Source organism: Hemiscyllium ocellatum, chromosome 28, assembly GCF_020745735.1.
Source record: "Hemiscyllium ocellatum isolate sHemOce1 chromosome 28, sHemOce1.pat.X.cur, whole genome shotgun sequence".
NCBI lineage: Eukaryota > Metazoa > Chordata > Chondrichthyes > Orectolobiformes > Hemiscylliidae > Hemiscyllium > Hemiscyllium ocellatum.
The window spans coordinates 43,899,418-43,913,650 of record NC_083428.1 but is presented as its reverse complement, the minus strand read 5'-3'; the positions used below and the strand labels follow the sequence as shown (position 1 = coordinate 43,913,650).

General features: G+C 42.4%; 1 protein-coding gene across 7 annotated transcripts in view; it reads left to right on the top strand.

Annotated features, from left to right (window-relative positions):
• LOC132829036 (E3 ubiquitin-protein ligase arkadia-C-like) overlaps positions 1–14,233 on the top strand; it is a 93,861-nt gene that overhangs the window by 33,390 nt on the left and 46,238 nt on the right. For 6 of the 7 annotated variants that reach the window (XM_060846311.1, XM_060846312.1, XM_060846316.1 and 3 more), the window contains exons 7-10: positions 1,629–2,014; positions 2,976–3,183; positions 8,709–9,285; positions 13,838–13,958. In XM_060846311.1, coding sequence (XP_060702294.1) covers positions 1,629–2,014; positions 2,976–3,183; positions 8,709–9,285; positions 13,838–13,958 — 1,292 coding nt within the window. The remainder of the gene's footprint in view (positions 1–1,628; positions 2,015–2,975; positions 3,184–8,708; positions 9,286–13,837; positions 13,959–14,233) is intronic. The other variant, XM_060846315.1, reaches the window with a different exon arrangement.

The window sequence follows — 14,233 nt, the reverse complement described above, 5'->3', positions numbered from 1 at the left end:
GTACTTAGCAATGTCAATGGATGCATTGCCCGTGGCAATGCCTTTACCAATTAGAATCTGTTTGCCAATCAGTCAGAACTCTCCTCTCCTGCAGTAGAAATGTTGGTTTTACCTTGAATTTGTATTCTTATGAACTGTCCCAGTGAACACAATGAAAAGCTCGCCAAGATGTGCTTTGTGCAAACAATTATTGTTAGAGAGCTGTTCTCCTGTCTTCCTCCACCTTCCTTGCTTGATCTCCCATTTGAAGAATACAACTGCCTGATAACAAATGTCTTCTGCTAAAATTTGTGTTAATATGTTTATTTCCAGGGCAGGTAGTTTACTCCATGCCAGTCACTTGTTCAAATTCTCCGAACTAATAATGTAGTGCAGGTACCTGAGACGTAGTGGTCATCTCTTCTTTTGGCCATTACTTTAGCTCGAGGTTGCCTTGTAGTTTACCTGATGTTGAGGGTCATTGTTTAGTCCTTACCAGACACTTGCAGAAGTAAAGGGTTGGAAGATATTGTCCTGTCAGTTAGAGTGACAATATTCAAACCTGAACCAGGACACCGTGACATTTTTGTTTTTTTACAGAAAAAGAAAACAGTTTCTCTGCCAAGTTATGGCGTTAAGCTGTACCTGAAAGAACTCTAAACTTAACCTGGAATGTTACAAGAAGAAAATGCCAAGACCTTACAGTATCTTGTCAAAATTCAAATAAAGTTTCCACCCAGAGATGCCAGTCTTCTACAGATGCCACTGCGGAGACCATTCAAGTTTTTGTGTTTGGTAAATCTGAAGGCTCATGGAATGTCGACCTTCTCTGAGGCATTTAAAGCATCATTTCCCCCCCCGCTACTGTATCCAAGCCTAACTGGGCTGAGCCCATACACGTATTATGTCGAATTCTGAGTAATGTACCTTAAAAATTTATCTTGTCAGAAGTGCATCAGGTTCACTAAGTAATACTGGGTCTAAATGGATACACTCATGAAGATAGCATGCATAAATGGTACTGCATTCCCTTGAGTTTAGAAGATTGAGGAAGGATATAATTGAGTTATGTGGTAATGTAGCACAATAGGATAGATGGAGCAACATTTTCCAAATTAGATCTGGACTACTTAGAAGTGAAATCAGGAGGCTGTTTCCCAGAAAGTGATGTTGAAATCTGACTCGCTTCTCTAAAAGGCAGTAGATATTGCTGATCAATTGGAGTTGATTCTGAGATTGTTGAATAAGGTATCTAGGAGAAATGGAAATAAGTTGAGGTACATCAGTCCTGATCTAATTAAGAGCTCATTGGTGAATGGGCTACTTCTGTGAAACTGACTGGAGGGGCTGAATGGCCTACTGCATTATGTCTCTGCAGCTATCAGTGTTTGCCATTACAGATCACAGGACTGAATTGCAGTCTAAATTTTAGGGACTGTGGTAGTAGCTAACACAGTAGTGAATGATTCACATCACTGATGGTGGATCGTGTTATGGCTCATTCAGGAAGTGAAGCTGTTGATTTCTCTGAAATAAAAATGTGAAACCTTGTGACCCTCTCTGCACTTTTTTTTTGCTTTCCCCTCGACATTGTGATTGGCTCCTCCTTTCCATACATGCTATATTAATTAATAATTTTTCTTATATAGGAGAGAGGGCAGTGACCTCTGTCAGTGCAATGTCACCATCTTGCCAACTTCAGAGAGCCTCGAAATATAGTGCCTGCTGCTCCCAGCGCTGTCGATGCAGTTCTGCCAGACTGGGCTCTCACCGGCCCTGCCCTGCCCACTCGTACTTCCAGCAGTATCACACTGAGCAGGTGCAGGGCCAGACATACCAAGCCCAGCCTTCTCAGCCTCACCATCTTCATTCCCACAACCAATTCCTCAATCAGAGCCATCAATCATGGACCCACCAACCTCACCCCCACTTTCCACCACCAGAATTCCAGCACATTCAACCAACTAGGCCACAGTCTGTGGTCAGTGGTACCAACATACGAGGAGGGGACATTCCAGCCACGCAGGGAAATCAGGTAAGCACTTATCTAGTCAAGAATGGAAAGGTGCTATGTAAAAACCTGAGGTTGTGATTTAATTCCTAGGAATGTTCTTCCCTCGTCCTTGTGACACTTCAATCTTCCAACTGCAACTCAGTCTTTAATAACATTTTCATTTGGGGGAATGTTGTTTAATGCATAGGGTTGCCTGGAAACTAGAACTCGATATCACCAACAATGGACATACATACCAAAATTATACTTTAATGACACTATCATGTCCTGTCCTTTAGAATCCTAGAGATGTGCAGCATGGAAACAGACCCTCTGGTCCAACTCATCCATGCCAACTAGATATCCTAACCTAATCTAGTCCCATTTGCCAACACTTGGCCCATAACCCTCTAAGCCCTTCCTATTCATATACCCATCCAGATGCCTTTTAAATGCTGTAATTGTACCAGCCTCCTCCACTTCCTCTGGCAGCTCATTCCATACGTGCACCATCCTCTGCGTGAAAAAGTTGTCCCTTTTATATCTTTCCCCTCTCACCCTAAACCTATGCCCTCTAGTTTTGGACTTCCCTACCTCAGGGAAAATACCTTGTCTAGTTACCCAATCCATGTACCACATGACTTTATGAACCTTTATGAGAAAGCCTTGTTCATAAAATTCACCTGTAATTTGTGACATTGCTGAAGCCATGACTTCAGTTGCAGTGCAAGGATTGACCTAATTTGGCATCACCCTCCTCTTCAAATTCTGCTCGAGTCAGTTGATTTATTGGAGGACAGACATCTCTTCTTGAGGATTGTTTGCGAGTACACGTCACTCTAGTCAAAAAGTGAATAGATGTGGGTGTCTAATGTAACAATACTGCAGCAGCCACCTTGGTAAAGGATGTTAGTTGTGCCATTCGTGTGAATGTTGAAATTGAGTATCTGGTATTGTTATCTTGTACTGCCTCCACTGATTGTTTTCCTTACTATAACTTTAGGCTTCTTCATGTGATCTCACTAACCTAGACGAAGATATTGATGGAGTTGAAGGTGCCCAGAAGAGCAGTGCCCAGACACCATCTTGGCATGCCCATAATTCTGAAGAGATGGAAGTGAATGGAAGCCACTCTGGTACAGCCCAGCCCAGGGTCTTGCAGACACCGACTGTTTTGTCACCGACCATATGGCACACTCCCCCAAACGAGGGTAATAGCAGCCAGGCTGGCTCAGAGCAGCACAGCACAGTTCATTCACCTACCTTTGTTGCTTCAGCATTTTGGCGGCAGTCCACCATCCAACTGAGTGAGATTCAGAAAAACTAGACAGCAGTTGAAATCCAGGGTCACCAAGGAAATAGTGCACCTCACCAGTTCACCAGTCCCCCAGTCACCCATCTCTTTCATTAGGGTGTATGTGTAACATGCCTCTTTCTGTTTCTCACAGGTACATTCAGTTTGGACTAATAAAGTTGTAGGGTTTAACTTCTGGACTTAAGGAGTGTAAAAGCTCAAACAGGCCTTTCTGTCCATTCCATCTTCTTTTGACAGCCAATTAATTCCACTCGAGTTATTAATAGTTTAAGTAAGTTATTATTTAAGCCTTACTTAACTATCCCAGAGTTCTCATTCTCCATTAACTCTCCATATCCTTTAATATCTGCTCGTTCTCCTCTTGCCCTTGACTCCCAAACTTCTACTTTTTCATCATATACTTGAATGTTCCTGTCTTTTCTTTTCTCCCCAAACAGTAATTTTATTTCTTGTTAAATGTATTCATGGACTCAGCATTAACAATCAGAAAATTTGAAATTCTAACCTTTTTCTAACCACACATTTTTTAATGCCTTGCAGTTCTCTCGCAGGCTTTTCCCCTGCCTTGAGCTATCACTAATCAGTGGAAATATTTAATCAGTCACGACTTGCTTTTTAAAAAAAATTTGCAAGACTTTTATCAAGTCATGTTTTGACCTGTTATTGCCAATGATAAAGCCCTAATTTTCCCAGTCTTTTGCCATACTACAGACCCTTCTATCAAGTGCTGTTAGACTATGCTGTATCCATTTTGTTCATCATTTTCAGAGAGGGCCCAGAATTGTGCATAATCTTCACTGGTTCCAGACTGGGATCCTGTACAAGTTGAAACCTCCTTGTGATTTTGTATTTTTGGTATAAATCTGGAGTTTGATGTATGGTCTTATCACCTCATACTACATCCTTTAAATGCCCTGATAATTCAGAGGCATCTGTGTGGTTGAAATATCTTTGAAAGTCTCCCCATATCAATTTGTACTCCATTTATCAACCTCTCAGATAAAGGAACTGCAGGTGACATCACCCACCACAAACCAAGTCAAGATTGAGGGCGGCACGGTGGCACAGTGGTTAGCACTGCTGCCTCACAGCGCCAGGGACCTGGGTTCAATTCCTGCCTCAGGCGATTGACTGTGTGGAGTTTGCACATTCTCCCCGTGTCTGCGTGGGTTTCCTCCGGGTGCTCCGGTTTCCTCCCACAGTCCAAAGATGTGCGGGTCAGGTGAATTGGCCATGCTAAATTGCCCGTAGTGTAAGGTAAGGGGTATGTGTAGGGGTATGGGTGGGTTGCGCTTCGGCGGGTCGGTGTGGACTTGTTGGCCCGAAGGGCCTGTTTCCACACTGTAAGTAATCTAATCTAATCTAATCATAAATAGAAAGCGCTTCATCGGAGGCTCACTGATGATGTTACCTAGCATGGTGACAAAACGTCCGAGAACAAATCTACCAGCTCAGTGAGCAACTTAAAACCTAATCTACAAATTTTTTCCAAAATCGCAATCCTCATCTTTATCTACGTCCCTAGTGATTTTAAAAGGTCTATAAGATCATCCCTCTGTCTCCTATGCTCTGGGGGTAAACCATCCTAGCCTATCCTGCTTCTCCTTATAATTCAAACTCTCCAGTCTCGGTTACATCTTGTAAAATCTTCTTTGCGCCCTTTTCAATTTAACAGCATCCTTCTTATAGCAGGGTGACCAGAATTGTACACAGTTCTTCAAATTTGCCTTACCAATATCTTGTGCAACCGCAACATGATGTCCCAACTCCTGTGCTTAGTGCTCTGACTGATGAAAGCAAGCATACAAAATGCCTTTTCCAACACCCTGTCTACCTGATGCCACTTTCAAAGAACGATGTCCCTACGCCCCAAAGTCTCTCTGTTGGACAACACTTCCCAGGGCACTACCATTATAAGTCCTGCTCTGGTTTGTCTTAACAAGATGAAACACTTTGCAGTTGTATTTCCATAACCTCTTTTGGTGTTTCTCTAATCGCAGTGCCCTCTGCATCTCTGAAAACTGAGATTCAGTCTTTATTTAGAATCTCTGCTATTCTTTCCATCTCTACTACAAGCTTGATTGCCCAAGTGACTATCATGTTCTGTTTAATATACCTGTAGAAGGCATTTTTAATCTTGATTTTTGAGGAAGAATGCACTTGAATTGGAGGCAATATAGCAGAAGTTCTCTAGACTGATTCTTGGGTAGTCTGATGATAACAGGCTGTGTAAATTGGGCCTACACTTTCTGGAGTTCGAGAGAGGTGAACTCATAGAAATGTACACAATTCTGAATGGATGTGATTAGGTAGCTACAAAGAGGAGAAATCTAGAACATAAAGAATCAAGAGATAAGAGGCTCATTATTTTTGCTCAAATGTGGCAAAATATCTTCACTCCGTGTCTGTGTATCTGTAGAATTCTCTACCATGGATGATTGGGATTGCTCCAGCGATAGTGATGCTGAGAGATATGTGGGCAGAAAGTAACATTGAAAGTGCTGTGATTGTATTAAATGGCAGAGCAAATGTGTGGACTACTCCTGTCCCTGTTTCTGATATTCTTTTGAAAGGATTATGGAAAGCAGAGTTTTAGTTGAGTTAAAATTTATAATGTCCAGAATGGAATACTACTATTGCAGAGTTTAATCCCTTATTGTTATAACTTATGTTTGTGGACAAACAAATTCATTCGCTTCAATATCGCATTCAAGCATTTGATGTGTTGTTCTGAACTCTTGTTAATGTGACTAACAAACTGAAAAGATTCTGCATTAACTGTTTTCTATTTAAATTCTGAGCATTTCGGTGATGCAATGCTTCTCCTTGTCCTTTCCTAACACTGAGTCATAGAGATGTACAGCACAGAAACAGACCTTCAATCCAACTCTTCCATGCCAACTAGATATTTATATTAACCTAGTCCCATTTCTCGAACCCTTCCTGATCATGTACCCATCCAGATGACTTTGTATTTGTACCAGCCTCCACCACTTCCTCTGTCAGCTCATTCCATGCAGATGCTGTCCTCTTTGTGAAAAGGTTGCACCTCACATCCCTTTTAAACTTTCCTCTCTCGCCTTAAACCTTTGCCTTCCAGATTTGGACTCGCTGAAGTACTCTAGGGAAAAGACCATGGCTTTAACCCTGTCCGTGCCCATCGCAATGTTATAAACCTCTACAAGATCACCCCTCAGCCTTTTGTGCACCAGGGAAAATAGCGCCAGCCTACTCAACCTCTCTCTATAGCTCAAACTGTCCAACCCTAGCAATGTGTAAATCTTGTCTGAGCTCTATCAAGTTTCACAACATCTTTCCTATAGCGGGGAGATGAGAATTGAAAGGGTATCCCAAAAGTGATTTCACTAATGTCCTGTACAGCTGCAACATCACCTCCCTATTTCTGTATTCAATGCAGCGACCCTGAAAGTTATTCTCGGGCATGTTTCAGTGTCAGTTCTCACCTAGTTGGTGCCACGTTTCAGTTAGTGCTGATGAACCACGATCTATTTTAATCACTGATTTTGGTTCAGGGTTCTTACTTGGTTCACTGTTTCCTTTATTGTTTCTGCTCTTAGTGTGTTACGATATGTTACCTGGTCAGTTGATGCTGCTAGAGGGGATGAAGCACAAATTTAAGCAAATTGATGCCCCATTTTGTTCCACGAGCTAATTGATTAACTCAAGTCAATTAAAGTTCCCTTAGTGGCTTTTTCTTTGTTTCCGGAGGGCCTGTGAGGTTTAGAGTAACGTTCCTGAGTAGACTCTGCCTCTTTTTCCAATGACTTTAAATTTCCAGTGGTAATATAAGGAATATTTTTTCAGTCAAAGTGGTCAGGAACTGGAAAGCACGGCCGGAGTGTGACAGAGACACAAGTTTCGATCGAGGCATTTCCTCAAATTACCCTTTCATTTTCCTTACTCAAGTAAGCTTACATTTAGAGAGCACTTTTCACCATTAGGTGTTTTAAACCATGTAACAACTAAAGAAGTTTTTTTTTAAATATGGTCACTTTGGCAGCAGTCAGTTTACACACAGCAAGCTCCAATGAGGAGCAATGTGATAGCAGGTTAGTAATGTTCTAGTGAAGTTGATTTGAGGAATAAGAATTGGCAAGAACACTAGAGATAATTCATCTGCTCCTCTTCAAAATATTGCCATAGGACCTTTTTATGTCCAGTAGTTCTCCTCAATGCACACTTTTTAAGCTAGTATCCTTCTGCTAAATCTGTAACTCCCCTTCCCCATGGCTTATATATCCTCCTTGAGGTGTCCAGGACAGACTTTTGTACTCCAGATGGTGCCTAACTAGACTCTTTGCAATTGAAAGACAACTCCATCCTTGAAATAAAAGCCAATGTTGTATTAGTGTTTGCATCTAAACCAGCCACTAATTACAATGACCGTGACAGTGCAGGTTCAGTTCTTGTAGTGGTTGAAGTCACCATGAAGGTCCTGCACTCTCTTTCTACACCCCCACACCACCCACTCCGCCCAAAACGTGAGGTATGGTGACCCACAGGTTAAACTCCCCACCAGTCATGTCTCTGTAATGAGAGAACAACATTCCCCTACCCTTACTGTAAATTTTACCCCTGACTAATGCACTTAACCTACACATCCCTGAACATTCTGGGTGATTTAGCATGGCCAATTCACCTAAACTGTACATGTTTGGATTGTGGGAGGAAATCCACGGAGACACTGGGAGAATGTGCAAACTCCATACAGACAGTTGCCCGAGGCTGGAATTGAACCTGGGTCCACGTCACTGTGAAGCATCAGTGCTAACCAGTGAGCCACCATGCCACAAGGACTGGAGCAAATAGATTTGGGGAAGTTAAAACAGGACGTACTAGAGCAATGTAGCAGGCCTGGCAAGATCTGCGCAGAAAGAAATGAAAGTTATGAATTCACTATAGCTTTTCTCCAAAGCGTCTCATGCACTTTTTCAGATTTCCCCTTGCCCCTCAGTATTTTGCTTTTATTCTTGTCAGGTTGTGGAAGATAGTTCCGCTTTTAGGCGCTCCCAGAATTTGTGACCATCAATATAAAGTAGTCGCCAAAATCCTGATTATTCATGCAGCCTAGAAAGACTGTAATGAAAACATGGTTCAGTTTCTTTTTGCTAGTGCAGATTTCTGATTGATCTCGCTGGAACTAGTTTGACAGGGTAATGTTTACATATTTTAGGTATGTTTCATTTCAGAATTAGTGACAATATTTCCAACAAGCCGATCATTTGTTCTTTGAGTTGGTGCTGACAGGGTGGGCTGAATGACATCCTTCCGCGTTCTAACAATTCTTTAGAATTTTCTGAAATGTATTGCTTGTACTGTGTAATGTAATGAAGCAGATTTAGAACTTTGATGTTTGATGAATCAACTTAATACTGAATCTACCTGTTTGCTTCCTTTTAGATTCTGCGTTCTCAAGAGCTTTAGCTCGCCCCACACCCACTACTCAGGCAGTAAGTCTGTCCTGTCAGCCTCCCACCTCAACCAGTTATCCCATTGCACGGCCAGTGCCATCTTATCATACTCGCATGCAACCTGGACTCTCAACAACATACAGACCGACTGCTTCCCAACAGCTTCCACCTATGCCAACTTCTCAGCAGCCAGTGCCACCTCTACACATGGTACCATTTCAGCAGCCACCCCTAGCAGCTCCTCCTCTGCTAATGAACACTCCATTAGTGCCAGCTAGTACCCCACAGCAACAGCAGCAGCAACAATGCTCTGTGTATCAGCAGCAACAACAGTGCTCGGTTTATCAGCAGCAGCAACAGCAGTGCTCTGTGTATCAGCAGCAACAACAGTGTTCAGTCTATCAGCAACAGCAGCAATGCTCTGTGTACCAGTATCAACAACAGCAACAGTGCTCTGTATATCAGCAACAGCAGCAGTGCTCAGTCTATCAGCAGCAACAACAGTGTTCGGTGTACCAGCAAAGGGGCCCCGAGATCCAAAGAAACCACTGGATGGAGACAGTCCGGTAAGTTTTAACTTGCTTAATATTGCGTGAACATAATTTCTCCTCTTGTGATGCTGCAGAATAGCACCAGTCCTTGAGTCACAGGGACTGACTAGGGAATGAGAAATCAGTCTGTTCTGTGACCTGAAGAAAAGATGCTGAAATAAATGCTCGAGAAACTCAGCAGTTCTGACAGCATCTGTGGAGAAAGAAACAGAATTACTGTTTCAAATCTAGAGTCGAAGAGTATGGTACTGGAGGAAAATCGACATTTCGGAAGAGCTTATGCTCAAAACGTCGATTTTCCTGCTTCTCGGATGCTGCCTGACTGGCTGGCTGTGCTTTTCCAGCACCACACTCTTTGATTCTGATCTCCAACATCTGCCGTCCTCACTTTCTCCCTGTTTTAAGTCCAAGACTACTACTGAATTGGTACTAAACTTGCTAGCTTTCTCCCACACCTTGTCTTTATTTTAGATCTGCAGCAAATGCAGTTTTTTACTTTTATTATTGCCTAATAGTAAAGATTCGCTCAGACCACTAATTATTCTGAGACACCAGTGAATCAATTGCCTGCATGATTCCTCCTTGTGGCAAATTTCAAAATAACCTGATTCATAGGTTTATTTGCTTTATTTATTGGAAATGACTGGAACTAAGACATTCCAAAATTACTTAATATTCAAGGGCTAAAGGAGGAGAACAAATTAATATAATAACCATCACTAGGGAAGAAGTGCTAGGGAGGCTAATGGGGTTGAAGACTTTCTCTGGACTTAATGAGATGCATCCTAAGGTATTGAAGGCAGTAGTTACAGAGATGGTGAATGCACTAGCAGTAATCTTCCAGGAATCCTTACATTCTGGATAAGTCTTTGGCATCTTTTGAATGCTCTATGTAGCACCTTTAATTTAGAAAGGGAGGAGACAAAGTGCAGGTAACTGTAGACCAGTTAGCTGAACATCGATTATTGAGAAAATGTTAGAGTTTATCGTTTGGGTGGCAAGGGACCCGGGTTCAATTCCAGCCTTGGGCAACTGTCTGTGTGGAGTTTGCACATTCTCCCTATGTCTGCGTGGGTTTCCTCCGGGTGCTCCGGTTTCCTCCCACAATCCAAAGATGTGCAGGTCAGGTAAATTGGCCATGTTAAATTGCTCCTAGTGTTAGGTGCCTTAGTCGGGGGTAAATGTAGGGGAATGGTTCTGGGTGGGTTGCTTGTTGGAGGGTCGGTATGGACTTGTTGGGCCAAAGGGCTTGTTTTCACAGTGTATGAAATCTAATCTCATCTAATCATAACAGGTGTAATTGTACAGCATTTAGAAATACATAAATCAACCAAAGTCAGCAAGATGTCATGAAGGGGGAATTATGCCTGATACCTCCGTAAAGAATTCTAGGTGAGTTAACAGATGAAATAGATAAAGGAGAAACAATGGATGTATTATTTCGAGTTTTCAGAAAGTGCTTGAAAAGGTGCCATGAAGAAGATACAAGCCCCTGATGTTGGAGATGATGATATTAGCATGGACAGAGGATTGGCTGAATAATAGAAAACAGAGATGGGATGAGGGAGGCATTTTCAGAATAGCAATCTGTAAGTAGTTGTATGCTGCAGGTATTTGTGTTGGTGCCACAATAATTTACAATATATGGTAATGATTTGGATGAGGAAAGTGACTCTGCTATCACTAAGTTTGCGGTGGGTGGTGAGGATGGCGCAAACAGTCATAAAGAGATATCGAGTGAAATCATAAAGTGAAATGAGTGGGCAAAAATGTGGTGCAGAGAATATACTGTTGGGAAGTGTGAACTTATGCTCTTTGGATGGAAGAATGGAGGATCTGAATATTATTTGAATGGAGAAAAACTGTGGGACAGAGGAATTTGGGATTCCTCATCCATAAATTGCAAAAACTAGCATCCAAGTTCAGTGAATAATAGAGAAGGCAAATAGAATTTTATACTCATTTCCTTTTAAATAAGTTAAAAGTATGGAGGTTTTGACAAAACTAAACAAAGCACCAGGAGAAAGCGAGGACTGGAGATGCTGGAGAGCAGAACTTAAGAATGTGTGGCTGGAAAAGCGCAGCAGGTCAGGCAGCATCAAAGGAACAGGAGAATCGATGTTTCGGGCATAAGCCCTTCTTCTTGAAGAAGATTCTCCTGTTCCTTTGATGCTGCCTGGCCTGCTGTGCTTTTCCAGCAACACATTTTTAAACAAAGCACCAGTCAGACTACAGCTGGGCTATTGTAAAGTATTGATCTCCTTAACTAAAAAAAGATAATATCATAAAATCTCTACAGTGTAGAAAGAGCCATTGGAAGGATTTTTGAGTGTGCACCAACCCTCTAAAGAGCATCCCACTCAGACCCAGCCTCACCCCATCTGTGTAACTCCACATTTACCATGGCTCGCCCACCTAGCCTGCACGTCTCTGGGCACTATGGACAGCTTGGCATTGCCAGTCCACCAAACCTGCACATCTTTGGACTGTGGGAGGAAACCAGAGCACCAGATGGAAACCCGTGCAGACACTGGGAGCTCAACATAGACCGTCCCAAGGCTGGAATTGAACCTGGGACTCTGGTGATGTGAGGCAGCAATGCTAACCACTGAGCCGTTGTACCACCCTAAAGATATACTGGCATTGGAGGCAATCCAAAGTAGGTGCACCAGACTGATACCATGTATGAAGGGACAGTTTTATGAATAGATTTTTAACAATTCATTTATGGGATGAGGGCATTGCTGGCGAGGCCAGCATTTATTGCAACCCTAATTACTGTGGGTCTAGAGACAGGTGTAGTTCAGATGGTAGTTTAGTAGACCATATGGGTTTTTCCAACAATTGACAGTGGTTTAATGGTCCTCATTAGACTCTTAATACAAATTCCACCATCTGCCTTGGCAGGATTTAAACCCACATCCTCAGACCATTACCTCGGTCTCTGGATTAACAGTGCAGTGACATTACTGCGAGGCTGTTGTCTCCCCTTATGTGAGGAGAGGTTGTGTAGTTTGGGCCTGTACTCATTGGAACATAAAAGAATGAGAGGTGACCTTATTGAGACAGGAAATTAATAGGTAAAGATTGTAGAAAGGTGGTTTCCCCTGGTGGGCGATTCTAGGACCAAGGACCTTAGACCATAAGAACTAGGAGCAGGAGTAGGCAATTCAGCCCCTTGAACCTACTTTACTATTTGATGTGATCATGGCTGATCTCATCTCAGCATCAGCACCACCTCCTTGCCTATTCTCAGAACATTTCCATCCATTGCACATTTAAGAATGAGATAGGGCAGAATTTCTTCTGGTGGGGTGATGTATCTATGGAATTCTTTCCTGCAGAGGATAGTAGAAACTGGTTCATTAAAAATCTGCCAGGAGAGAACTAGGACAGAAAGGGAATCAAGGGGGAAGGTAGGAAAACGGCTTTGAGTATTATCAGGTAAGCCGTGATCTCATTGAATGGCAGAGCAGACTCTGGCTGTATGGCTGCCTTCTCCTCCTACATCTTAGAATAGAACATTGTTTATTGTCACGTGTGCTCCATTGTACAAGTACAGTGTAAAGCTTTTACAATGTCTGCCTCTTAGGGCACTATCTTAGGTACAAGTACCTCGGTACAAATCTTGGATACAAAAGAGGAATAAAAAGTAGTTGCATTACTTCAGAGTTTCCAAAATAATTTACAAATAAGACATTGTTAAAGGATTGACTTCACAGCCAGCTAAAAAATCGTTTCAAATAAACATTACATTGTAGCAGCTCAGCACAGTGTCTCCACACGTGGTCTGACCTTCTGTGCCAAACCCCAGTCCAACAGCCAATCCCACTCTGCTCCAAGTCCGCTCTGTGCCTGCACTCAGCTACTCCAAGGTAAGGACCCAGGACTGCCTCCTCCACGCCAGTCTCTGCCAGGAGCTGCCTTCCTCACAGCTGCTCTGCGGCTCACAGCCTGTACCTGCCGCTGTTCCAGGATTCACCTCCTGAGCTCAGGGGAGAGAGGGATTAAAAAAAGAGAGAGAAAGGGAACAGGGAGCTGAGGAGCTCTGGCAGAAGCATCATACTATGCAGCCAAGTTGTACTGGTCTCACTTGCTTTACTCACAGAATGGATGTAATGTGTGACATTTGATCTCTAATCATTGTGCTATTCATGACTACATCAATAAAGTTCACGTGACTGAATAATATCTCTGGACTTGGCTTGCTTTTAGCTGTTTTCTGTTGATGATGTGATTTGCATTTTGCTGGTTCCTAGCTATGAAAGCCCCTTATTGCAATGCCAGTACCTCAGCACACCTGCCCCAATGCTGCATGTTCCACTCCTCCCTCAGATGAGACTATCACCCTTTCTGAATTTTGACCTTGCCCCTAGAGCCAGAGGATATTCATCTCACTGATGAATATTTGTTTGAGTGAGGAATTGTTAAAGACTCGATGCTGGCCGGATTGCAGTTGGTAATTCCTGTGGAAACTCATTTGATCACTGAATTCTCCCAAAAACAGTCCTGTGATGAGAACTGGATCTTTTGATGTAATTTTTTTTTAATCTTCATGACTTCACAGGGAAGAAAGGGTGACATCCAACTTCCCCCAATACCATTCTGGACATGTCCACCTACACCGATACCAGTTGGTGCCACCCAGACTGCATCTGATTTCCATGGCGACACCCTCCATTCCTGTGGTAAGTTGGAGTGAATGCATCTTTATATTTCTTAATTTAAATTATGCTTTTAAAATAATTTGATCTAATTAAATTATCCATATCCACTACTAATTTTACCAGCTCCTCTTTATTCTGTTTGCTGTTTCTTTAAAAATTTTGTGCAGGTTCAGTTTTCAGAAATTTTGTTTTGGAAAATTTTCGGTATGACTTGGATCTATTCATTGAAAGATGCATATGTTCATCAGGAGTCAGGCTAACTCTCTAACAAGAAAAATCCAAAGTAGGGAATTGTG